The sequence below is a fragment of the Canis aureus genome, chromosome 11 (assembly GCF_053574225.1).
Source record: "Canis aureus isolate CA01 chromosome 11, VMU_Caureus_v.1.0, whole genome shotgun sequence".
NCBI classification, from domain to species: Eukaryota; Metazoa; Chordata; class Mammalia; order Carnivora; family Canidae; genus Canis; species Canis aureus.
In genome coordinates this window covers 19,467,547-19,494,654 of record NC_135621.1, presented here as the reverse complement: position 1 = coordinate 19,494,654, position 27,108 = coordinate 19,467,547, and the positions used below count along the sequence as shown (strand labels likewise).

Here is a 27,108-nt window from a genome sequence, read left to right as displayed (position 1 = left end):
GTCCTCGGTTGTCCTTAAAAATAAGTTTATTGAGAAACAAGTACTATTCATACAGCTATATATTTCGGTTGCTGTTGCTCTGCCAGCAGAGGAGGCTCCGTGCCCCAGGGCCCCTCCACACCGGCAGACGGCAGCGTGGCAGCCGTGGGTGGGCAGGGGCCTATTGTTTGTGCTTGGTCTCATTGAGCAGCTCTTGCCAGTTCTTCTCCATCTCCTCCTTGCAGTTGAGGAAGGCATCCTCCAGTCGGCGCATAGACTCTGCCAGCGTGGGGTTGGTGCGCATCACCACCATGTCGTAGGCCATCCATGTGGCTTGCACTGCAACAACCAGACAGGCCCTGATGAGGCCACAGGGTAGGGCTGTGGCTCGGAGCGCCCCAAGGAGGCCCAGATGCCTCCAACCATGCCAAGCATCCCAGGGACCAGATCCCAGTGAGTTACCCAGTTATGCTAAGGAGGGAAGGCTGGTAGGCTCCATGTTACAGGGTTCATAAAAATCCCTATTAAAACTTCTCTCTACGCAGAGCGGTACTGAAAGTTCCCTGACTTCACACAAGTCTTAACTTCTGGATACATCAGCCCATGACATTAAGGCTGGAGGCCAGTCTAATGTAAAATATTAGGAAAACTTAGAGCAAACCTAAGTCCTTACCCATCTGCAGTTCACAGCCAGTGGTTGCAGGCTGAACCCCGAGGAAGCATACTGCTGATCCAAGCTCATGTAGGGCTGACTACTCTTACTCCAGCAAGGCCCTGAGCCTCATGTTACCTTATGCATAGTGGCCTGGGGCACCTGCCCACTTCTATCTGGGTGCCTCTGCGCTTTCATCAAGGCCAGTTCAGGGGCTCTTCCTTTTGGGAAGGTTTGCTGCATCCCATGTTAGATGTCATTTGGTGCTCACCCCTGCACTGAGTTTCTTTTCTTTTTTTTTTTTAAATATTTATTTATTTATTCACTCAGAGAGAGAGAGAGAGAGGGGGCAGAGACACAGGTAAAGGGAGAAGCAGGCTCCATGCAGGGAGCCCCACGCGGGACGCGATCCCAGGTCTCCAGGATCACACCCTGGGCCGCAGGCGGCACTAAGCCGCTGCACCATCGGGGCTGCCCTGCACTGAGTTTCTTGCTGTTTCTCATTGAGAGCAGCTCAAGGTCAATGTCCCCTAGGCCTATAGGTAAACACATGCTTCTCTTATGAATTCAATGGAAGAAATCCCACCTCTCTGTAGCACTCACCTCGCCGGTGTGGTTCCACCCTCCATAATTACAAGGAACAAGGGTCATCTCCCTTCTGCATGACGTGAACCACTGTCCAAACATCACCCCCTTAAAACTCCTCTTTGCTGGACTAAAACATAGTGGACACTTTGGAAAACTATGTCTTCAAGAAAATTCACCAGAGAAGGATTGGCAGAAAGAATAATAATAATTACACATGAATATCTACACACAGTCAAGGTCAGCAGCGTGACAGGCTTGGCGTCTTGCATGAAGTAATATCTGTTTGGTTAGGGAAAAATTCTTAGAAAAGCTATGTGCAGTATCTCAGCAGATAGAGGGCAGATAGCTATACAGCCTGTGCAGGAAATCTTGCACTTTCGGGTGCATGGGAGTCACTTGGGACACCCGAATGTAGATCACTGGCTCCTCCACAACTCAAGATTCTTTTTTAGCAGGTTGGGAATGGCGCCCAGGAACCTATTTCTTAGTACGTAGACCACCTGGACAGCAGGTGGAACATGCACGTGGGAGTCAGAGCTGTATGCTTCTGGGCTCTCCACTTGCTATGCATGTGGCCAGGAACAAGTGACTTAAATTTACTAACCTCATTTGTAAAGGACAATGTCCCAGTCTCACAGCTTGCTACGAAGATTAAATGGATGATATATGTTAATTGCCTAGGACAATTAGGCAATATTAGGGTGTTCAAGACAGGACAAACTCTTACTAAAAGTGAATAATTGAGATATTCGGCAAAGGGTTAGGGTGAGTAAGAAATAAGAATTCAGGAGGAAAAAAGAGCTTGAAGAAATGAATCTCATGTGGTATCAGGTGGCAGGTGGAATTCTACCTCTGAGTTTCCTAAGGCCAAAGCAGAGGAAACATGCTCAGGTTCAAGACTCAGTGACCATAAAATAAAAGCAAACCTAGTAAGACACTTTTACCCTAAGGAAAAATTTTCCTATAGGCATATTTTTTGAGAAGTACATAATATAGTTGAAAATGCCCTTGTCAACATTCCTACTTTATTATTTTATTATTTTTAAAATATTTTATTTATTTATTCATGAGAGACACACACAGAGAGGCAGAGACACAGGCAGAGGGAGAAGCAGGCTCCCTGCAGGGAGCCCGACATGGGACTCAATCCCAGGACCCCGGGGTTATGACCTGAGCCAGAGGCAGACGCTCAACTGCTGAGGCACCCAGGTGCCCCTATAAATCTTTTTTAAAAATAAAAAATTTACATTTTATTTCAATAACTTTATAGTTCTACCCTTCACATTCAGGCTAGTTAATTGGTTACTTATTTATTTAAAAGATCTTATTTATTTATTTGAGAGAGAGAGTGTGTGGGAGGGAGAGGGAGGGAGAATCTGAAGCAGACTCCTTGTTGAGTGGATCCCACCACTGTGAGCCCACAATCTGAGGCAATACTAAGAGTTGTCCACTTAACTGACTGAGCCACCCAGGAGCCCCTGGTTATTTATTTATTTAGTTACTTAAAGATTTTATTTATTTATTTATTTATTTATTTATTTATTTATTTATTTATTTATATTTTTAAAGATTTATTTATTCATGAAAGACACAGAGAGAGAGGCAGAGACACAGGCAGAGGGAGAAGCAGGCTCATGCAGGGAGCCCAACGCAGGACTCGATCCCAGGACCCCAGGATCACGCCCTGGGCTGAAGGCGGCGCTAAACCTCTAAGCCACCCGGGCTGCCCTGGTTATTTATTTTTAAGTAAGCTCTACGCCCAGCATGGGGCTTGAACTCATGGCCCCGGAATCAAGAGTCATATACTCTACTGCCCGAGCCGGCCAGGCGGCCCACCAGGGTCCATGTTGTTAACTGCCTACGGTATGCTGCTTCTTATGGACCACGAGAATAAATCCAAAAGACTAACAAGGATATGAAGACAGTTTGGAACTCGACTGAAAGAGATTTTCATAATACAGTTGAGTTTAAAAAGTAAGGAAGAGGTTGGAGATATAATGCAATATAGTTTACATAACTTAAAAATATATGCATAAAACAAAGGTACAGAATTTACAAAAATGTATAGAAAAGGGATAAACAAAAAGAGAAATGGAAATTAAAAAAGGTAAACAGATAAGTGAAGATTGTTATTTGGATCAGTGATGATAACAGTGTGAACTGAGGAATAAGCCAACCCCTCCACCAGAGAACCGTAAGAAAAACAAATCAACAGGCATGTCTGGGTGGCTCAACGGTGGAGCTTCTGCCTTCAGTCCAGGTCATGATCCTAGGGTCCTGGAATCGAGTCCCGCATCGGGCTCCCCACAGGGGAGCTGCTCCTCCCTCTGCCTCTCTCTCTCTCTCTCTCTGTGTGTCTCATGAATAAATAAATCATATCTTTTTTTAAAGGAAAAACAAATAAACAAAACCAAAATCATTAGAAAACAACAAATGAAGGAGCCACCATAGTAGAGAGGGGATTATCTATGATCTATTATCAATTACAAATTGAAAAACACCCACACATTTTTGTCACTGTGCCATGCAAGCAGGTACCAAAGGAAGCAATCATATTCCGATGCCTATTTCACTGTTAGCACTGTTGTAGGCAAGGAAGATGTCAAGAAACTTAAGACACATGCTTTCTTAAAATGCACAAAAAGTCAGGGAGCTAAGACACATTCATCCATTCAAAAATGGATGAAAAACACTTGGTATGCGTCAGCACCTGTTTACGTTCTAGGGACAGAGCAAGGAGAAAAAATGTCAAAAATCTTGCTCTCATGACTATTTTATAATAAATAACAGTAAGTAAACTTAGTATGTTAAAAGGAAATAAGTACTAAGGAGAAAAATAAATCAGTGAAGGAAGGGTGGGACTGGCAGGGAGATGGGGTCTGATCTGCAATTTCAGGAAGGACGCTCAGCAAACACTTCACTGAGAAAGTGACATTTGAGTTACCTTTTGATGGGGACACCTGGGTGGCTCAGTTGGTTAAGCGTCTGCCTTGGGCTCAGGTCAAGACCCAGAAGCCCCAGGACTGAGCCCCAGGACCCATTAAGCTCCAGGATCAATCCAGCTCCAAGGCGGCTCCCCGCTCAGCAGGGAGTCTGCTTCTCCCTCTGCCCTTCCCTGCTTGTGTTCTTTCTCTCAAATAAATAAAATCTTTAAATTACCTTTTGATGAAGTTCCTAATGTTAATGTAGCTCAATTTATCAATCTTTTATTTTGTGTTTAGCATTTTGCCTCTTGTTTAGGAAATTCAACCTCACCCCCAAAGTCACAAGATACTCTCCCCTATTTTCTTCCCAAGTTTTACACTTATTTTTGACACTTAAGTTTTCATCATTCTGAAGCTATTGTGTGTATACGTGGGTAGGAATCCATTTTTAATTTTTATTCTTATGGATAACCGATTTCTCCAGCTTGGTTATGCAACAGTCCCTTCTTTCCTCCACTGATCTGCCATTTCATCTGTTATATATAAAAATTCGTGTGTGTGTGTTTATGAGAGTGTGTGTTGTGTGTGTACATGTGTGTATGAGACTGTCAGGTGTGCATCTATGTGTGTGCACGTATGTGTGTCTGTTTCTGGGCTCTCTGGTGTATCTGTTGCTCAACTTGTCTGAAACCACTTTAAAGCCTAGGATGACGCACCAATTGCTTTACGTCATTCTCTTGATAAATGTCACTAGCTCCATTTATTTGATCTTTAGGATCTGTTAGTTAAGTTTTATAACTTTCTGCATACAGGCCTTGTACATTTTTTGTTAAATTTCTTCCAGGGGAATTCATAGATGTGTGTGTGCACAAGCCGGTGTGGGTGTGTTACTGTAAATGCCTTTAGGGCAGCCCGGTGGCTCAGCGGTTTGGTGCCTGCCTTCAGCCCCGGGCCTGATCCTGATGAGTCCCACATCGGGCTCCCTGCAGGGAGCCTGCTTCTCCCCCTGCCTGTGTCTCTGCCTCTCTCTCTTTCTCTCTCTCTCTCTCTCTCTCTCTGTGCCTTTCATGAATGGATGAATGAAATCTTAAAAAAAGAGAGAGAGAGAGAAAGAGTTAACTGCATTTTTACATACCAGCAACAAAGAATTAGAGCACATTTTAAAAAATATTTTATTTATTTATTAAATAAATATGCAGTTAACTCTTGTATAGTGATCTCACACGCAGCCACCTTGATAAGCTTTATTATTTCCAATAGTGTAGGTTTTAGATGCTCGACATAAATGTGGTAGCCAGGCTCCAAGGTATTCTGGTAGTCCCTGTGTTCCAGTGATCACATCCTTCTATAGTTCTCTCTCACATCGTACTACAGTAGGCCTGCGTGATGATTTAACTATGGCACAAGTGATGGCATGTCACTTCTAACGTTAGCTTGTAAAAGATGGTACCTTCTGTCCTGGGCTGCTTCATGTATATGCATGTATAGTATTATACTCTATCATACTTATTATAGTGCACATAGTTGCTCTAGGGGAAGTCATGTCATCACCAGCCCTATGATGAGGCCAAACAGAAAGCCTCCTGCCAACAGCTACATGAGCTTGAAAGGAGATTCTCCAGCCTCTAGTCAAATACCTGGAGACTGAAGCAATGGCCAGTTTGAGTGCAAACCTATCAAAAATATATCCAGAACCACCCAGTTAAGCTGTTCCCACATTCCTGATCGTCAGAAGCTGTGTGATAATAAACGTTTAAGTCACAAAATTTGGGTTAACTTCTTATGCAGCAGTAGATAACTAGAATAGATCTTAGTACCAGAGCATGATGCAACAAACCCTACGATGTAGGAGGAGCTTTGGAATATTTCAGTGGATGGAAGCTAGAACAGCTGCAAGGATTTTGAGGAAAGTATTAGCACAAGGTTAAAGTGCCTTGAACACCCTGTTCATTGGGTTTTGGAGTTTGAAAAGTCTGCCAATAAGGATTTACAGAGAAGTGAGGGAGCTCTTATAGGAAGCTAAAGATAGCAGACAATTTAGCCACACTGTCACAGGAAGTAACGTGGAAGGGAGAACATGTACTTCATGAACTATTCAGGATTTACCTACATGTTTAACATTTTATTTGTTTTCCATTGCCTTCTGCATTTTGGACCTTCCTTCTGAGATCATATTCCCCTGACTTAAGTAAAACTTTTAGTAGTTCCTTTAAGGCAGGTGTCTTTGTGACAAATATTATCAGTTTTTGTTCATTTGCAAATGTCTTTATTTTTCCCTCATTATTGAAAGATAACTTTGCTGGATGCATAATTCTGAGTCAATAGTGTTTTTATGACACTTAGGTATTATTCCACTGATTTCTGGTTCTCATGATTACTGCTGAAAATTCCACTCCAGTTGTCACTCCTCAATAGGTTTCTCTCTGCTTTCCTACAGTTTTTCTCTTTGTCTTTGGTGTTCCGAAGTTTTGCTATTATGTATCTACATATGGGTATCATTTTATTTTGCTCAAGAGGTGTTCTATTTATTGGATCTATGATTCAATTTTTCATCAGTTCTGGAAAATTCACAGACATTATATTATTATAATGATGGTGTTATTGTTCCATTGTCTTTAATGTCTTTTTTTTTTTCTGCGCTCCCAATTAGATATAGGTTAGGATTTCTTGGTCCATATCACAAGTCTCTTCCTCTCTTCATACTTTTACTTTCTTTATCTCTTCTTGATGCATTATTCTCCAACTGATTATCTCTTCAAGTGTTGTTGATTTCTTTTTTATGTTACAATTTTCCTTTTGAGAGGCTCTATTTTTTTATTTTTAAAGATTTTTTAAAAGATTTTATTTATTTATTTATGAGAGACATAGAGAGAGAGAGAGGCAGAGACACAGGCAGAGGGAGAAGCAGGCTCCATGCAGGGAGCCCAATGCAGGACTCGATCCCGGTTCTCCAGGATCCGGCCCTGGGCTGAAGGCAGCGCTTAACCGCCAGGCCATCGGGGCTGCCCTGAGAGGCTCTATTTTTAAAAAATCTGTCTATTCTCCAATTTCTTTTCTGCTCATTTCTGTACTTGCATCTTTACCCCTTTTATATATAGCTATTTACACTCTGCATCTGACATCCTCTATAGCCTGTGACCATATATGTGACTCTAGTTTCTTGTGAGTGGATTTTCACTCACAGTGGCTCATCATTTCATGTATTTGGCAAGTAGCTATGCTCACCACTATACCACCAACTCTGTATTTGGTAATATTTATCTGTGAGACCATTGCTGAGGTAGCTTTCAATCTCCTCCACACTGCTATAGGATCTTTCTAAAACATCTATCTCTTTATGTTATTCCCCAGTTAGCCTCTTCAATATTTCCCTGTTGACTACAGAATGACTTTTTAGTGTGGTACACAGTCTTTCATGATCTGACCCCAAATGATTCATTGAGATTTATTCTCTACCACTTCCACTTGTAGTTTATTTTGCAGTAGTTGAATCTTAAATCCAATGGACTTGCTTTTTTATTTTTCTTTCTTCTTTCTTTCTTTCTTTCTTTCTTTCTTTCTTTCTTTCTTTCTTTCTTTTTTAGTGTGTGAGTGGGAGGAGGGGCAGAGGGAGAGAGAGAATCTTAAGTAGGCTCCATGCCCAGTGCAGAGCCCAAATCAAGGCCTGATCTCATGACCCTGAGATCACGACCTGAGCTGAAATCAAGAGTCGGACACTTAACCAGCTGAGCCACCCGGGAGCCCCTCCAACCACTTTTCTTTCTTACAATTTTGTTCCTTGGCACAAATTGTTCTTTCTGTCTGAAAACCTTGCCCATCACCTGTCTATCTGGGAATCTCCTAACAACTCCTGTTTCAGAGAAATGGTCCATGCCTTCTCTTAAAAATTTCCATAATTTACCAGATAGATTTTAGTCATCTATTCCAAATCCCATTGGAACTTTACTTATTATCCTTTTATTATAGAAATTAATATAGTATACTGCATTTATATGTCTATGTATTTATTTCATTAGACTACAAGCAACTTACATACAGGGCTTAGCGTGCGTTCATTCAGGAACTACTTGTTGAATGAATGAATGAATGAATGAATGAATACATGGTGCTTTAACTCTGACTCCAAGTCTGGATTTTTCTTTGAGCTCTAGGATTATATTTTTCCAGTTTTTTTTAAAGATTTTATTTATTCATTCATGAGAGACACACACACACAGAGAGAGGCCGAGACACAGGCAGAGGGAGAAGCAGGCTCCATGCAGGGAGCCCGACGTGGGACTCGATCCCGGGTCTCCAGGATCGCGCCCTGGGCTGAAGGCGGCGCTAAACCGCTAAGCCACCTGGGCTGCCCTATTTTTCCAGTTTTTTAAAAAAAGATTTTATTTATTTATTCATGAGAGAGACACACACAGAGAGGCAGAGACATAGGCAGAAACAAAAGCAGGGAGCCTGATGTGGGACTCAATCCTGGGATCCCAGGATCATGCCCTGGATGGAAGGCAGGTGCTAAAACGCTGAGCCACCCAGGCGTCCCTCCAGTTTTTTTTTTTAATGATTTAAAAAATTTATTTATTTGAGAGAGAGAGCGCGTGAGAGCCCACAAGCAAGGGGAGTGTCAGAGGCAGAGGGAGAAGCAGACTCCACTGAGCAGGGAGCCCGATGTGAGGCTCCATCCCAGGACTCTGGGATCATGACCTGAGCTGAAGGCAGACAGTTAATGGACTGAGCCACCCAGGCTCCCCAAACCTTCTTTTTAACTAATAGTTTAGTCTCAGCTGAGAAGTCATTTACTCTAGGATTCCTTTCTTGGTCCCTTATTTTATTTTAATTTTTTTAAGCTTTCTTACTTATTTCTAGAGACACAGAGAGAGAGACAGAGAGGCAGAGACACAGGCAGAGGGAGAAGCAGGCTCCATGTAGGGAGCCTGATGTGGGACTTGATCCTGGGTCTTCAGGATCACACCCTGGGCTGCAGGTGGTGCTAAACCCCTGTGCCACTGGGGCTGCCCTGATCCCTTATTTTAAACGAGGTTCCCTTTCTGGCCATCTAATAGTACCACATTAAACTATTCAATCTTGAGTACGCATCAAAAGTAATTACTTTTTAGTTATATTTCTTCCTTCCCTGACCATCAGCTTTAGGAACAGGGACCCCCTAACAATACTGCTGCAGGGCTGTATGCTGGGCAAAGGGAAATAATCAGATCTTGTGGGGAATTATTGGACAATGGCTCTGAATTGATACTAATTCCTGGAGACCCAGAATATCACTACCAGTCAGTAGAGTGATCTATCAGTCAGAATAGGGGCTTAGGGGAGGTCAGGTTGTCCACGGAGCTCTAGCTCAGGTCTGTCTCACAGAGGCTCAGTGGTCTTTGAGCACACTGTTCCAGTATGTATAATTGAAATAGATCACTCGGCAACTGGGAGGATTCCCACATTTATTCCCTGATTCATGGAGGGAGGGCTATTATGGTAGGGAAGGCCAAGTGGAACCACTAGAACTGCCTCTCCCCATGAAAGCAGTAACCAAAAGCAACACTGCATTCCTGGAGAGGTAGAGATTAGTGTCGCCAGTAAGGATTTGAAAGATGCAGGGGGTAATTCTCTCCACATTCCCATTCAATTTGCTAATTTGGCCTGTACAGAAGACAGATCTTGGAGAATGCAGTGGATTACTATAAACTCAGTCAGGTGGTGGCTCCAATTGTAGCTGCTATTCTAGATGAGGTTTTGTTGCTTGAGCAGATTAACACATCCCCTGCTATCTGATACGCAGCTATTGATCTGGCAATTTTTTTTCTCCATACTTATTAGTAAAGGCCACCAGAAGCAGTTTGTTTTCTGCTAACAAGGCTAACAACACATCTTCACTATCCTAACTCAAGTATATCAACTCATTATAGCTCTATGCCGTAATTTAGTGGACAGGGGCCTTTAATGCTATTCTCTTCCAGGACATCAAGCAGGTCCATTACATTGATGATAGTAAACTGATTGGACCTGCTGAGCAAAAGAAGCCAAACACAAGAATATGTAGTGTGTGAGTCCATTTATATGAAACTCTAGGCAATTATATCATTTGTTGCCTGGTCCTGGGGAGGGGCAGAAGAAAAACTTTTGGAGTGACATAAATATTCTGTATTTTGACAGTCATGTTGGTTACACTGGTGTATACACTTGGCAAAAATCAGTGAACTGCACACTTAAAATGTGTTTATTTTATTGTTTGTAAATTATACCTAAATAAAGATGACAACAATAAAAAACAAGAACATGATTTATCAGTTCTTAGGGGTTACAGTAAAAATATCTAGAAATAAATCCATAGCCTCAAATGTTTTCATGACTTAAAAAGGAATAAAAGTGAATGAACAAAGCATTCGATGCAAAGGTTTAATAAAACAATTTAAAAAATTAGGGAAGGCAGGAGGAAAAAGCCCAGAAATCCAATTAAGTTCAAATATGGAAAAATAAATACATATTGAGATGCTTTCTTGGCCCAAATGCCCTTCTCTGAGAATTTGTCTTCATCCACAGGACCTATAGATGGGCTGAGCTTTAACTTCCATGTTATCACCCATGTGGCTTAGTCCAACCTGGCTATGAACGATGTATACTACTGCATATGCATACTTTTCAGCATTTAAAAGTAATAGATTGGATGTACACACAGCATCTTGGAAAGAGCTGACATATATTGTTCTGAATTAAAAACATAGCACGAGACATATAACACAATACTATTTATAAATATGTAAAATAAATTTATAAAATACCAATATACATTTCATAAGAATAGACAGACAAAAAAGTACATGTTAGAATTGTTGCCTATGGGAGAGAGGAAAGGGAATGGGCTATGGGAATAAGAGAATAAATAAAAAATTAAACTAGAAGGGTCCCTCATGGGCCAATGATCATAACGTATCATGAACTGAGGGGTATGATAAAATTAGTGTTCAACATCTGAGAGTAAAAACAGAGACGCTTGGGTGGCTCAGCAGTTGGGTTCCTGCTTTCGGCTCAGGTCCTGATCTAGGGATCTGGGATCCGGGATTGAGTCCCACATCGGGCTCCCGTGAGAAGCCTACTTCTCCCTCTGCCTGTGTCTCTGCCTCTCTCTCTCAGTCTGTGTATCTCATGAATAAATAAATAAATCTTAAAAACAACAAAAAACGAACAATCTTTTTTTTTTTTTCAAACAATCTTTTCTTCAACAGCACGGTCAGGGACTAGAGGAATAGTCTGAAGGAACCAATAGAAAATAAAATGGAAAATAACAAAGTAATAAAACAGATTACAGAGCTGATGATAAAGAAGACAATACAAAAAGAAATGTATATAATATGGATAATTGGAATTTCTGAAGAAGTAAATCAAAGAAATAGTACAAACAATAGCCCAAGGGGCACCTGGGTGTCTCAGTTAAGCATCTGTCTTCAGCTCAGGTCGTGTTCTCAGGGTCCTGGGATCAAGCCCTGTGTCGAGCTCCCTGCTCAGCAAGGAGTCTGCTTCTCCCTCTGCCCCTTACTCCACTCCTGCTCTTTCTTGCTCACTTTCTCCCTGTCTCTCAAATAAATAAAGTCTTTAAGAAAAAAAAAAAAGTATCTCAAAATATGATACACGAAAAAATTCTTATAAAAAATACTAAAAAGGGTGCACGGGTGGCTCAGTCAGTTAAGCATCTAATTCTTGATTTCATCTCAGGTCATGATCTCAGGGTTGTGAGATTGAGCTCTCCATCTGGCTCACACTAAGCATGGAGCCTGCTTAAGATTCTCTCTCTCCTTCTCCCTCTGCCCCTACCCCTTGCTTGTGTGTGCATGCTCTCTCTCGCTCTCTCTCTCAAAAAAATAAAAAAAAATTAAAAAAAAATAAAAAAACTAAAGTCTACAGCTGTAGAGGTCTAATGTACCCCAGGAAAAGCATTAGAGATTATTAACACCAAACTTATGGTGGTGAAGTACAGAACTTCCAGAATAAAGAATCTTAGAGGCAAAAGCAGTCAGTCACTTTTAGGAGAAAACACAGAGCAGGCCCCACACACTATTCCAAGGAGCTACAAAATGCTGAAACATCCTCTAAGTTGTAAAGAAAATAATCATCTAACCAAATTACCATCCAGTTATAAACGGAGACATATTCTTTTTTAAAAATTTTATTTTTAAGTAATCCCATACCCAACTTGGGACCCAAACCTACATTCCCAAGATCAAGAGTCATATACTCTATGGACTGAGCCAGCCAGCTGCCCCTGAATGTAGACATATTATTAAGCCTTTGCAAATTCAAGGAATATGATATCCATAGCTATAGTTCTTAGGTTTAAATATTTGAACTATTTGAATTTATTTACAATGTTACTATAAATCTCAACAACTATAAGAATTATGATTCAAGAACAGAATATAAGTGTAAATATTACTAAAATAAATGTTATTTGTAGTTGATAACGAACAAACACTAGTATAATGAATGGCAGTTGTGCCTCAGTTTCTTTATCTGTAAAACAGGAATAGTAAAAATCTCTATATCTCATAAAAATGTTGTGAGGATTAAATGAACTCTTTCATGTAAAGTGCTTAGAACAGCATCTACTATTTAATAAATACTGAATAAATGTTACTGATTAGTATTATTAGACCCTAAACAAAGATAAATGAAATAGCTGAAGAAATAACATGAGTTTCTTTAATATTTTCCCACAAACTTCCTTAATTTTGGAACAATCTTATAGAAGCTAATGTATTTTTTTATGGTGAAGGAATATTGTTTAAAGAATTTCTTCAAATAAATAAATAAATAAATAAATAAAGAATTTCTTCAGTTTCACTTCCATTTAAATTCTTAAGTAGGGGGATCCCTGGGTGGCGCAGCGGTTTGGCGCCTGCCTTTGGCCTAGGGCGCGATCCTGGAGACCCGGGATCGAATCCCACATCGGGCTCCTGGTGCATGGAGCCTGCTTCTCTCTGCCTGTGTCTCTGCCTCTCTTTCTCTCTCTGTGACTATCATAAATAAATAAAAATTTGTAAAAAAAAAAAAAAAAAAAAAAAAAAAAAAAAATTCTTAAGTAGGGATCCCTGGGTGGCGCAGCAGTTTGGCGCCTGCCTTTGGCCCAGGGCGCGATCCTGGAGACCCGGGATCGAATCCCACGTCGGGCTCCCTGCATGGAGCCTGCTTCTCCCTCTGCCTGTGTCTCTGCCTCTCTCTCTTTCTCTCTGTGTGACTATCATAAATAAATAAAAATTAAAAAAAAATTCTTAAGTAAAATCAAGGGGGAAATGAGGGGTGCCTGGCTAGCTCAGTTGGTAGAGCATGTGACTCTTGATCTCAGGGTTAAGAGTTCAAGCCCCACATTGGTTGTAGAGATTACTTGAAAATAAAAGCTTAAAAAATAGAGAAGTAAATTATGATTGTGTACCATGGCTGTTTATCACTTAGTGGAAACATGTTGAATAACAGACTAATATTTGTTCAAGTCCATTGCCGACTTTATTCCACTGAGCTGACTGTACCTCCCACTTCAGCACCTCATCAGTCTTAGCACTATTACTCTGAATTCTTTATTTAAACAATTCATAGAATGTTCAATTCTGTTCACAGGTATTATAGTAACACTGTCATTTGCTGAGTCCTTGAGCTTCGGTCTGGTACCGTGCCCAGTGACAAAAAAGAAATCACTATTCCGCCCTCAGGAAGGTAAGAGTCCAGTTGCAGAAATAAGATACAGACACACATAAAGTAATCAGAAAATACTTCAAGGCACTATTTAGTGGTAGTGTCTGTTTTGTGGTACAGAAGTTACATGGTCTAGAAGTTGAGAGGTGGTCAAGGAAGCCCTTGTTAAGGCAGTTGACTTGAGCTCAGAAGTGGGGGAAGAATTTGAGCTACTGGAAATAAGGGGGGAAACCTCCTACCTGAGATCTTCTCCATCTCTTCCAGTAGCTTTTCCAAGTCTTTATTCAGGTCTGACAGCATTTTCAGCATGTTGTCATAGTTTCTTTCTCCAGGTTCAGAATCAGCCATCTAGGCAGTACACAGAAAGAAGACTCGGTGAGACAGACCGACTCTGATTCCAGCTCTATTATGCACACTTAGATAGCTCAAGCCAGAACCCTGAGGTCGTCTTTAATTCCTCCTTATCTTGTTTTTCTGACCTAAGGGGTCACTGAAACTCACTTGTTTTATTTGTTTATGGAATATTTACTCATCTATGGGTCAAGAAGGCCCAGTGCTTGGGAGTCACCAGTGAACTGAACACTGCCTTTGTGGAACTCACAGCCTCACTCAGCTCTTTAAAAAAAATTTTTTTTAAGTTTATTTATTAATGAGAGATACAGAGAGAGGGAGGCAGAGACACAGGCAGAGGGAGAAGCAGGCTCCATGCAGGGAGCCAGACACAGGACTCGATCCCGGGTCTTCAGGATCAGGCTCTGGGCTGAAGATGGCGTTAAACCGCTGAGCCACCGGGGCTGCCCTCACCCAGGTCTTTAAGGTCCTTATCCTCCCTCTTTCCAAGGTCGTGGCTTGACCTTCAGTCTGTGCTGTCATCTGCCACTGAATAGGTCTACTGAGCATCTACTATGTGCCAGATATCTACCATGGCTCTGTAGATACTGGGGTGTATTTATGGATCCAGACAGATAAAACCCATGCTCTCACTGAGCTTCTGTCCCAGGAGGAGACACAAGTAATAAACAACAGAATGGTAAAGATGCCTTCGTTTGTGGTCACTGCCTAAAGAAAACAAAAGAGCGTAGTTTAATAAAGAGGGTCTTTCACAGGGTGGGTGCTTTAGCTTGTAAAGTCCTTCCTAATGAGGTGGAATTTGAACTGACACTTGAATAAGCATTTTTTTTTTAAGATTTTATTAATTTGGGATCCCTGGGTGGCACAGCGGTTTAGCGCTTGCCTTTGGCTCAGGGCGCGATCCTGGAGACCCGGGATCGAATCCCACGTCGGGCTCCCGGTGCATGGAGCCTGCTTCTCCCTCTACCTATGTCTCTGCCTCTCTCTCTCTCTGTGACTATCGTAAATAAATAAAAATAATAAAAAAAAAGATTTTATTAATTTATTTGACACAGAGAGCATGTGCACAAGCAGGGGCAGTGGGAGAGGGAGAAGCAGGCTTCCTGACAAGCAGGGAGTCCGATGTGGGGCTCAATTCCAGAACCTGGTGATCGTGACCTGAGCCAAAGGCAGACACTCAACCAACTGAGGCACCCAGGCACCCCTGACATTTTTTTTTTTTTTTTTTATGATAGTCACACAGAGAGAGAGAGAGGCAGAGACACAGGCAGAGGGAGAAGCAGGCTCCATGCACTGGGAGCCTGACGTGGGATTCGATCCCGGGTCTCCAGGATCGTGCCCTGGGCCAAAGGCAGGCGCCAAACCGCTGCGCCACCCAGGGATCCCTCCCCTGACATTTGAATGATAAAAAGGAGTTGGCGTGTAAAGAGCTACGGGAAGAGGTCTAGATAGAATTGCTCAAGAAAAGGTGGGAGTGGTCCTCATGTATTTTAAAGCATGGAAAGAAAGTATAGAATGGGGTTGAGGAGTAAAATGGTATAAGATGAGATCAGCTAGGTAGGCAGGAATTTTGGTTTTATTTTGAGTTTGAGGAAAAGCCACTAGATGTTGAAAGCAGGGGATTATGTTTTAAGATAATGACTTCAGCAGTTGTTTGGAAAATGAACTACTACAGAAGGTTGAGAGGAGGTAAGAGTAGGAGAACCAGTTAGTTTAGAGAGCACTAGAATGGTCTCCAGATGGAAGTGGCTTTGGACTAAGGTGGTAGGTAATGATACCAATGATGAAAAGTGGGAGGGTTCAGGCTATATTTTGGAAGATGAGCCAAAAGAATTTGGAAGAGGATCTGATGTGTCTAGGTTTTCAGGGCTAAGTGGTGGGAAGAGAGAAATCAAAATGACTCCTAATTTTGATGAACAACTTGATATGTGGTTGTTTATTAAATGAAGTGGGGAAGACTAAGAGAATAGGTTAGAAAGGAAACAAACTGCTCTCTTTTTTTTTTTTAAGTCATCTCCATTCAATGTGGGGCTTGACTCACAACACTGAGATTAAAAATTGCAACGCAGGGGATCCCTGGGTGGCTCAGTGGTTTGGCGCCTGCCTTCAGCCCAGGGCGTAATCCTGGAGACCTGGAATCAAGTCCCGCATCAGGCTCCCTGCATGGAGCCTGCTTCTGTCTGTCTCTCTGTCTGTCTCTCTCTCTGTGTCTCTCATGGATAAATAAATAAAAATCTTAAAAAAAAAACAACACACAGTAAGAATTGCAACGCTCCACCAATTGAGCCGGGGGGTGGGGGTGGGGGGTGGAGGTTGGGCAAATGCTCTATTTTGAATGTATTAATGTGAGATGCCTATTAGGCCTCCCAAAGGAGATTCAAACAGGCAGTTGAATATATAGGCCTGGAGTTCAGGAGAGAAAAGTTGGAGCTGAAAATATTTGGAACTACCAGGGCATGCTTTTTTCACCTTTCACTTGGACTATTTTCGTAAACTCATAACTGGTTTTCCTGCTTCTGGCTTCATCTTGTCAAATCCACTTTCCCAGTTCACCTCCCAAAAGACCTTTCCTAACATGTAAATCTGACCATGTCACTCTGTTTACAACCCTTCAATTGCTCCATCTTCTTTCAGGATAAAACATAATCTCTTTACTATAGATACAAGATCCTTTATAATCTAGTTCTTGACTCTTCCTATTCTCATCCAGTTCTGGGTTGTGACCAAATAATTGAAGAAAGCCTTAAGAAATCTCAAATGAAAATCTGTAAGAGTTGTATATTTCCATGAGATGTGCTAAAAAAAAAAAAAATCCACAAAAAAAACACAAAACTCTATAAAATTAAAAAATTTATAGTTTTCCTATAATATGAAATGGAATAAAATAATTCTATCACGTAGGCGGTTACAAAAATCTGTGTGAAGGCAAAGGAGTAGATAATGACACAATTCATATCTAGTTGTGTGGGCTACTTGCTCAATTCATTAATTTGTAAAATTCCGGTATTATTCTTTTATCCACACATTCAGCACATATTTATTGAGTACTATTTTAGATTCTGAGGATATAGCAGTGAACAAAACAGGTTAAAATTCTTGGTCTCATGGAATTTATATTCTAGTGGTAAGAGAACATAAACAAGATTAATAAGTGAACTAAATATAAGGAGGGGATAAGTAGCAAGGAAAAAAGTCAACCAGAGATGGAGGGCGAAAGTGTGTAAAAAGGGTGACTGTGGGATGCCTGGGTGGCTCAGTCAGTTAACCATCTGCATTGGCATGGCTTAGGTCATGATCCCAGGTCCCTGGGATCCAGCCCCGTGTGGGCTCCTTGCTCAGTGAGGAGTCTGCTTCTCCTCTTCCCCCTGCTAGTGCCTGCTCGTGCTTTCTCTTTTCTCAAAAAAGTAAATAAAATTTAAAGAAAAACTTCCTTAAAAAATAAAAGAAAAAAAGAAAGGGGTGGATGCAATTTAAATATGTGTACAGGCTTGTTGTGATGAGCACAGGGTATTGTATGGAAGTGTTGAATCACTATATTGTACACTGAAAGTCATATTACACTGTATGTCAAATAACTAGAATTTAAATAAGAACTTAAAAAAGAAGAAACAAAACAAAGGAGCAAAGGGGAAAAAATAAAGAAAGAGAGGCAAACCAAGAAACAGACTATAAAGTAAAGAGAACAAATTGACAGTTACCAGAAGGGAGGTGGGTGGGGGGCTGGGTTAAATAGGTGATGGGGATTAAGGAGTGCACTCATGATGAGCACCGAGTCTTGACTGAAAGTGCTGAATACTGTACACCTGAAACTATTATTACACTGTATGTTAACTAAATGGAAATTAAAACTTACAAAAACAAACAAACAAAAAAAATAAATTAAAACTTAGAAATAAATAAGAAAGTGTGCGGGGAAGGCCTTGCTGAAGTGATTTTGACTAGAGACTTGCAGGAATTGAGAGAATGAGCCATACGGCTATTTGGGAAAAGTGCATCCCAGGCAGAAAAAAGAGTAAGAACAAAGGCCCTGAGCTTGAAGTCAGCTGGATGAGCTAGAGGAAGAGCAACAAAGGCAATGTAGTTGGTACAGAGAAGGAAGTGGGGAGTAGTAGAAGATGATATCCCAAATGTGGGAGTAGAACATGGTGGGCCTTGCAGGCCACGGAAAAGACTAGCGTTTTCTTTGAGTGAGATGGGAGCCTGGAGGGTGGTAATTTGATTTACATGTTAATATATCACTAGGTTGAGAGTAGCTTTTCTGGGTGGAAGCAGGGGCACTAGGAGGCCGCATTAGAATAATGCAGGTGAGAGATAATTAGCATAGGAATGATATAAGTAGTAGAAGAGGATAATTCAGGGTATATTTTGAGGGCAGAGCCAACAAGATTTGCTCATGAGTCAATGTGGAGTCAGAGACGACACAAAGATTTTTGGCTGGATGACCAGAAATGGAGATACCATTAACTGAGATGGGGGAAACTGGAAGACGCTGAGTTGTTTGGGAAGAAAGAACTCAGTTTTGAACATACTAAGATACCTATGAGGCATCCAAGTGGGGATGCTGAGTAGGCAACTGGATAAATGAATTCAGAAAAGAGAGCAGGCTAAAGATAGAAATTTGGGAGTCATCAGCATCCAGAGGCTATTTAAGACATGAGAATGGGTGGGATCAAGGGAGATAATACAGATGGAGAAGAGGTCCATCATCGTTTGGGGAGATACGAAGAAACCAGCCAAAAAGACTGAGGAAGGGGGGCCACAGAGGCAGAAGGAGAACCAGTCCTGGCTCCTAAGTCCAGACTCTCGCAGAGTCACTGGACACCAACTAATGTCCTCCGAGAGTATGAAAACTCAGCAAGCTGACAAGATAACTCTAAAAAGTAAAATGAAGGGAACTCCAAAAAGTGTATGGGATAAAATCGGTGCTTCCTTAATGGGTGAATAACTTACAATGCTGAGAAGTAAGGAATTCAGATAGGACATGTTGAAGAGCATAAAAAAGTAGAATTACTGTTAATATTTGGTATTTTCTGCATGTCTATGTTTAAGAGATGTTGACTTATTAGAGTAACAGGTCAGCTTTGTCATTCTAGTTTAAAATGTGAAATTGATTATGGGTTATAATTTTAAGTGAGAATCTTCATAACTTTATAAAGAGGACATTTAAGAGAACCCGAGGTTCACCATATTTGTAGGTTTGACTTGTGATATTTATAGGAATTATTTAAGAAAGTGGGAAGGTTTGTTATTAAGACAACTGAAATACTTAAAGAAATGAAATATATTAAATTTACAATTAAATGAGTTTAAGTTTGCCTGGGCTGAAGCCTTTATTTGGTGCAAGACTCTGTAGTGCCCTTCCTGCCTCAGTCATGGAAGCCCACACAAGGTCAAAGTAGTCCGAATGCTGAGCCCCCCTCATGGAGGGCAGCTGTTCTGGAGAGTCTCCCAGAACTATTATGGACTTTATGGGAATGGGGAATAAACTTTTGTTAAAACACACACACACACACACACACACACACACACGAGTTTAAGTTTGTAAATGGAACAAAAACATAACACTATTACAATTTAAATTTACCAGACCCAGAATAAGATTAAGAGTTTAGAATGAGATAATCTTATTTAGAATAATCTAATGATCTGATTTAGAATAACATAAGCTAAACTTAAATACTCAAGAAAGACTGGATTTTTAACATTAGTAACTTTAATAAAATAAATATTAATTTTAAAAACCAAAGTATACAAATACAATACTTTAAAAATCACCAAAGTTCCTATTTGTCAATAGCTAGCCATGTCCTCATATTTACCTAAGCTTCAGTCCTATCAAATACTTGATAAATTGGGGTCTCCACCATATGCCAACCACGCTACAGAAAAAAATTAAAAAATAGGTAGGATTAAAAAATAGGTAGGTACCCAGTCCCGCCATCAAGGAAATAAATCTGGCAAAAAAGAAGCCTGTTGTAAAGCAAGAGTCTTTGAAGAGCAATAGCCGTTCATCTAAATGTCCGCGCTTGGTTTCAAACCAGAGCCTTCTTGTATGAAATGGCCCTTTCAGCCATGTCATTGGTAACTCTGAAAACACTACGTTTTCTTTTGCTTCCAGGTGTTTACATATATCATTCTACTGCCTGAAATACCCTTCCCTCACTCTTCCTTGTTTTTGTTTTTGTCTTGTTTTTAAAGACTCAGCTCAAGGGTCACTTCTAGAAGTCTTTCCTTACATTTCCTATCAGCCAACTCTGAAGGTTGCACCTCTTTTACATTCCCACAGCTTCTGCACCTCCTTTCAGCCAGACACTATTCTAAGCATTTACATCTTTATAAGAACTCTAAAAAGTACTATTATTACTCCCATTTACATGTGAGGAAAACAAGGCTCAGAGAAATGAAGTAAGTTGCCCAAGGTCAGACCGCACAGACAAAGATCTGAGAATTGGGCCCGGACAATCTGGCTCCAGTTTGTGTGCTCACACATTACACTACTGGTGTGCAATAAATCCTTGATAAACATGAGAGTGAACAGAACTAATGAGATATAGTAAGCAACTAAAGAATAGCTTGGGTGTACCCTGAAATCCCAGGCTAGAATGCAGACTTTGCTGCGTATCGGCTGTGAAAGCCCAGCAAGTCACCCCATCTCAAGTATCAGCTTCCTCTTCTGTAAAATGGAATAATAGCTCCTTTGCAGGTTATTGTGAAGATGCACACAGATACGGGTATAGTAGGCACCCACATCTACCAAATGCAATAGTTGGCATCACTATACATGTAACATCAGGTACAAAGTAGTTGCTCAGAAAATATTTTACTATAATGAGATGAGAGAGATAGGAAGCCAATAATATAAAAGCTAACATTTATTTCATGTTTAATATGTGCAAGGAACTGTGTAAATTCTCAATAAGCACTGACTGATTTCACAACCATATAACAAAGTAAGTGCTATTACTCTCCCCATTGTACAGATGAGGAAACTGAGGACTGGAAGAATCTAACCAAAGTTGTACCGCCAAAAAGTAGTAGAGTTGGACTGGTGTCCAGTCCTGATTCTAGAGGTGGAGCCCACTAGCACTACATTTTCTCTAAACTGCCTTAGACAACACAGTGGGTGGTTTTGAGCCGGACTGTGAAGAGGGATGGAATGAAAGACAAAGAATGGGGATAAAGGAATGGAACGAAGAGGCTAATAGTGAGTTCAGTTTGGGGCAGCTTGAGTGTGTGGTGCCTATGGTGTATGGAGGCAAAGCTATTCAACAGGATTAGAGCCCTAGAGAGAGGTAAACGGAAAATAAAGATTTGATGGTGGTTTAAGTTATGGGAAGAGATGAAATCATTCACAGTGAATGTATAAAAAGAGAGGAGAAAATGGACTTGGAAGAAGCCCTTAAATATCAGCCCTTAAAAGCAGAGGATACAAGCCCATAAAAGGCACCGATAAGCAGTCAGAAATGTAGCGAACTGGGGAGTGTGTAGCTGAGACCAACAGAAGAGAGGAGGGATGGGCCAGTTAATTCATTTACTCGTCAACAAATATTTATTGAATGTCTGGCACTGTTTTAGGTGCTGGGAGTATATTAGCAAACAAAAGACAATAATCCTTGCCCCTGTAGAGTTTACATTCTAGTCAAGGGAGACAGGCAATAAACACAGAAACACATACAACGTCAGGTGGTAACAGAAAATAAAACAAAGTAAGGTAGGCTACAAAATAATGGAGTGGGAGGAACCACTCCATCTATCACCATAGATGGGTGAACCATGGGAATCCCTCTTAGAAGGTGAATCTTCAAATAGACTCAAGAAGTGAGCATGTGAGCTGTTAGATACCTCAGGAAGAATTCTTTGCAGAGGAAACAGGGAAGAAAAAGCCTTGAGGGTAACTGCTTGAGTGTGGCTGAAAAACCAGGATCCTAGGAGATGAGGCTAAGAGGCTGGGGGTGGGGGTGGGGAATGGATACTGCAGTTTATATAAGACTTTGATTTTTATTCTTTTATTGACAGAGATGAGATATTAGAGAAATTTGAGGGAGTGACACAATTTGAATTAGGATTTAAAAGGATCACTCTGGGAGCATCAGGCTCCTAGTTTCAGTTCAGGTCATGATCTCAGGGTGGTGGGATCCAGCCCAGTGTCAGGCTCCAAGCGTGGTGTGAGGCCTGCTTAAGATTCTGTCTCTCCCTCTTCCTCTTCATCTGCCCTCAGCCCCCATCATGTGCATGTGCTTGCTGTCTCTCTCTAAAACAAATAAATCAAAGGATCACTCTGGCTGCAATGTTGAGAGCAGAGCAGACTGGCGTGGAGATGGTGGAGCAGAGAGGAGGCTGCTGTAAAACTCCATGTAAGGGATGACCAGGCTTGGGCTAGAATGTTAGAAGTGGCAGTAGTAGGTGACTGGACTCTAATATGTAGGAAACACAGAGCCAACAGTATGTTCTGACATCCAACATTTATGCGGAAACATAAATCCACAGTGTGGAGAAAAGCCTGTCTGAACATCCGTACTGGGGGGCCACTGGGGTACAGATGACACAGCCATGAAACTAGCTGAGATCTCCTGGGAAGTGAGGGTGGATGGAAAGGAGATCTGAGCTCTCCAATGTGTAGAGTTTGGGAAGACGAACCAGCAAAGGAGACAAAAACAGCAGCCAGTGACCTAGAAGAACCAAGAGAGATCGAAGGAGTGAAGTCTCAGAAGCCAAGCGAAGAAAGTAAACAAAGAGTAATCAGTTGTGTCTCATATAAAGTAGCATAAGGAATAAAAAGTGATTATGGATTTGACAATCTGAAGGTCAATGGCAGGCAGCCCGGGTGGCTCAGTGGTTTAGCGCCGCCTTCGGCCCAGGGCCTGATCCTGGAGACCTGGGATCGAGTCCCACATTGGACTCCCTGCATGGAGCCTGCTTCTCCCTCTGCCTGGTCTCTGCCCCCTCCCCCTTCTCTGTCTCTCAAGAATAAATAAATAAAATCTTTAGAAAAAAAAAATGAAGGTCAGTGGCAATCCTGGCAGAAGCTGTTTTCATGGGGTGGCAAGGGACAAAAGCCTGACTGCGATGTGTTTAAAGAGAAGGGAAGAAAAGTAGAAACTTGTTCTTGTGTTCCGGTTCAGAGAAGCAAAGAAAGGGGCCAGGAGCTGGAATGTAATGTGGAGTTACAGGTGTCTTTTGTTCTAAGTTGGGAGATGTTACACCACTGTCAAATATTACAAAAGGGCGCAATAAATTTAAGACATTTTATTTGGGGGGATCCCTGGGTGGCTCGGCAGTTTGGCACCTGCCTTTGGCCCGGTGTGCAATTCTGGAGTCCCGGGATCGAGTCCCACATGGGGCTCCTGGCGTGGAGCCTGCTTCTCCCTCCTCCTGTGTCTCTGCCTCTCTCTCTCTGTCTATCATAAATAAATAAATAAATCTTAAAAAAAAAAAGACATTTTATTTGGGAGCCAGGTCTCAATTGAATAACAGTAACAATAACAAGATTTCCATGAATAAAGAATTAACAGAGTATTAGACAAAATAGGGCACAGAGATTGAGACAAGTAGGAGAAACAGGAGACAGTGACAAGATGATAGAGGGAAGGTTTTCTCTTTCTTAACTTACATAGGCAGAGAGTTCTCTTTAGGTTTATGTGGAAAGAGCCAGTTGAACAGAAAAGGCTGAAATCAGGAGAAAGGGTACCTGATGGTGTACGGGCTGGGGCCAGAGAGGTCACCTTACCCTGTGAAGGGGAGAGAAAGAAGGGTAAGATAGGTAAGGGTCCAGGTGGCCCAGGTTCCTGAGGTCTCTAGCTCACCCACAAATGGCAATGAGAAGGTTCTTCTAATAGACATTCTTGGTTTGAGGAGAATGATACAGGTTTGGCAAAGGCGTGTGCCTCACCAAGGCACGTGGATATGCAGCACAGAAGCACTAGTAGTGTGGCCTCGCTGCACGGCTGCACAGTGTCCCCAGGACTCCAGGGCAGCACAGAGTTAGCTGGGGCCTGGAATTTTGAAAGGTGGGTGGTGGATGACAAGGTGAGGGCACAGGCGGATGGGGGTGTGCAGACAAAGCAGATGCGTGGAGACCGGGTCGTAGTTGAAGGGCAGGAGGACTGGGGATGGAGGCTGTGGCCAGCGATGCTGGATCCGGGGAAAGGGTAGGAGCTGCGGCGGAGGAAGACCAGGGGATCGGAGTCCATGGCTTTCCTTCCTGATGAGGTTGCTGCAGGTGAGAAAGACTCAGTGGAAAGGGGTGCGAGGGACGCTTGGGGGGCTCAGCGGTTGAGCATCGGCCTTCAGCTCAGGGCGTGATCCCAGGATCGGGTCCCACATCGGGCTCCCTGCATGGAGCCTACTTCTCCCTCTGCCTGTGTCTCTGCCTCTCTCTCTCTGTGTCTCGCATGAATAAATAAATAAAATCTTAAAAAAAAAAAAAAAAAAAAGAAAGAAAGAAAGAAAGTGGGGGGTGGGACCAGGGCCGCAGCCCAAGGCAACTAGAGCAAGAGCAGACTAATGGGCTCTGGTGAGCAGAGGGGGTGTGGAGAGGACTGCTGGGGCGGTCACTGTGGGAGGAAGGGCTTGAGGTCCCAGGGGTCCTGGGAGGTGCGGGCTCAAGGGCTCTGAGGCCTGGCTGTAGCCTCAGGGTCTGGTCTGATCCCTGGTGGCGGCTGGGATCCCCCTGGAAACGAGAACTCGGAGAGGACAAGAGGGGCTCCGGGGTCAAAGATTCTTTGTGAGAGGCCCACGTGTGAGCCCCACGGGAGTAGCAGGAGTCCTGGCGTCCAAGGGACTGGAGGCTCTGGGAGCCCCCGTGCACAGATGGCGGGGCTGGAGTGCGTGGGGAGCGCAGTGCAGGTGCTCCGGGTGTGCAGGCAACAGGCCAGGGGGTCGGGTTGTCTGTGAAAGTCCAGGGTCTGGAATGTGCAGGGTGTGGGGGCTGGAGGAGCTGGGGGGTGAGAGAATTGCGGTGTGGGGGGCAGGGAGGGGTGGGGGGGAGGGGGATGTGGGGAGGTGAGGGGATATGGGGGCAGGGAGGGGTGTGGAGGCAGTGAGGGGCTGGGTAAGGGGGATGTGGGGAGGTGAGGGGGTATGGGGGCAGGGAGGGGTGTGGAGGCAGTGAGGGGCTGGGTAAGGGGGATGTGGGGAGGTGAGGGGATATGGGGGCAGGGAGGGGTGTGGAGGCAGGGAGGGGCAGGGTAAGGGGGATGTGGGGAGGTGAGGGGGTATGGGGGCAGGGAGGGGTGTGGAGGCAGTGAGGGGCTGGGTAAGGGGGATGTGGGGAGGTGAGGGGATATGGGGGCAGGGAGGGGTGTGGAGGCAGGGAGGGGCAGGGTAAGGGGGATGTGGGGAGGTGAGGGGGTATGGGGGCAGGAGGGGTGTGTGGGGAGGGGATGTGGGGGTGAGGGAGGCGAGGGGGTGGAGGGGTGGGGGCGGGAGGGGCGGGGTGAGGGGGCATGGGGGTAAGAGGGGTATGGGGGCGGGGAGGGGTGTGGGGGGCAGTGAGGAGTGAGGGATAAAGGGGTGGGGGGGTGAGGGTGGGGTGTGGGGGGAGGAGTGTGGAGGCGAGGGGTGTGGGGGCATGGAGGTGAGAGGATATGGGGGCAGGGAAGGTGGGGGTAAAGGTGTGGGGGGTGAGGGGGCAAGGAGAGGTGGGGAGAGGGGGATGTGGGAAGGTGAGGGGGTGTGAGGGGGAGGGGTGTGGGGGCAGGGAGGGGCGTGGGGGGAGGGGGGAGGGGCAAAGGGGTAGGGGGGTGCGGGCGTGTGGGCATGGGGGTGAGAGGGGTATGGGGGCAGGGCGGGGGGTGGGAGTAAAGGGGTGCGGGGGGGCGAGGGGGGTGGGGGTGCGGGTGTGGGGGCATGCAGGTGAGGGGGTATGGGGCAGGGAGTGGTGTGCGGGGCAGGGAGGGGTGGGGGGTAAAGGGGTGCGGAGGTGTGGGGGCGGGGAGACGGGTGACAGCCGCCACGGCGGGGTGTGGGGTGAGGGCGGCAGGGGCGGCGGGCACAGCTCGGGGACGCCAGGGCCGGGGGTCGGGGCACGCAGGGGGGCCCGGGCCGAGGAGGGCCGGCCTCGCTCACCTTTGGCACCGCCCACGCTAGCGTGGATCCACCGCCCACCTGCGCCGCCGCCACTGCTGGGGACACGGGGCCGAGCAGGCACGGCGCCCCGCCCCTTTCCGTTACTAGACCCGCCCCCCCCAGGCGGCTTCTCGCCCTCATTGGCCCGTCTGCCGGAGCGGAAGGGGTGGAGCCGCAGACACGTGAGGGTCGGTTTCGAGGCCTCATTGGCTGGTCTCTAGGGCGGAAGGAGGGGGGGCCGCCCGGGCGGGTCTCACCTGCGGTGTCTGGGTGGCCCGAGCCCTGGCGGAGGTGGCAGGTGGCGGGAGAGCGCGGTGGGAGCGCAGGTGCCCTGGGGGTCCGACCGGCCTGGTCGGCTCGGCGTAGTGTGGGGGTGAGGCGCAGGGCCCGGAGGGCCGCAGGTGCTGGTGGGCATTGCTCAGTGAGCTCAGGGGCCGCCTGCAGGAAGCTGACCCTCGGGAGGTGCGCACCTGCCCACGGGGGTGGCGGTGGCTGCTGAGCAGGGAGCCCTGGCGGGGCCTGCAGACGAGGGAGCGCCCCTGGCTCAGGTGGGCCGGTGGGCGAGGCCCGTCCGGAAGGTGCGCAGCTGCGGCTGGGATTCGGGATGAGCCTGGCACCCACCGGGTTCGCCCCCGGGCAGAGTAGGAGACGCGGCTAGACGTGGCCAGGCCGTGCGCAGCTGTGCAGCCCCGGCCCTCGGCGCCTGGCCCGGCCGTCCGCCCTACCTGGGGGCCTCCTGCGCATGGGCTGCCCGCCGCTGGGAAATGGGGTGAAGGCAGCCTCGGGGGCGACCGCTTGGGCTTCACCAGAAGCAACACCGGATTCCAGGCAAAAGTTTCATGGAAGGCAAGGGTGTGGAAAGGCCTG

At 44.5% G+C, this 27,108-nt stretch overlaps 1 protein-coding gene across 2 annotated transcripts; it reads right to left on the bottom strand.

Moving 5' to 3' along the window:
• Positions 1-8: 8 nt before the first annotated feature.
• Positions 9-26,352, bottom strand: SYCE3 (synaptonemal complex central element protein 3). 2 transcript variants are annotated; one of them, XM_077913947.1, is made up of 4 exons: positions 26,242-26,352; positions 23,786-23,903; positions 14,064-14,172; positions 9-318 (listed from the first exon to the last, which is right to left on the bottom strand). In XM_077913947.1, exons 3-4 carry the CDS (start codon positions 14,170-14,172, stop codon positions 161-163), a joined length of 267 nt encoding a protein of 88 aa, XP_077770073.1. In that variant the 5' UTR covers positions 23,786-23,903; positions 26,242-26,352; the 3' UTR covers positions 9-160. The 2 variants fall into 2 exon arrangements, with proteins under 2 accessions (XP_077770073.1, XP_077770074.1); XM_077913948.1 differs by lacking the exon at positions 23,786-23,903 and having other exon boundaries at positions 26,242-26,343.
• Between the last annotated feature and the right edge of the window lie 756 nt (positions 26,353-27,108).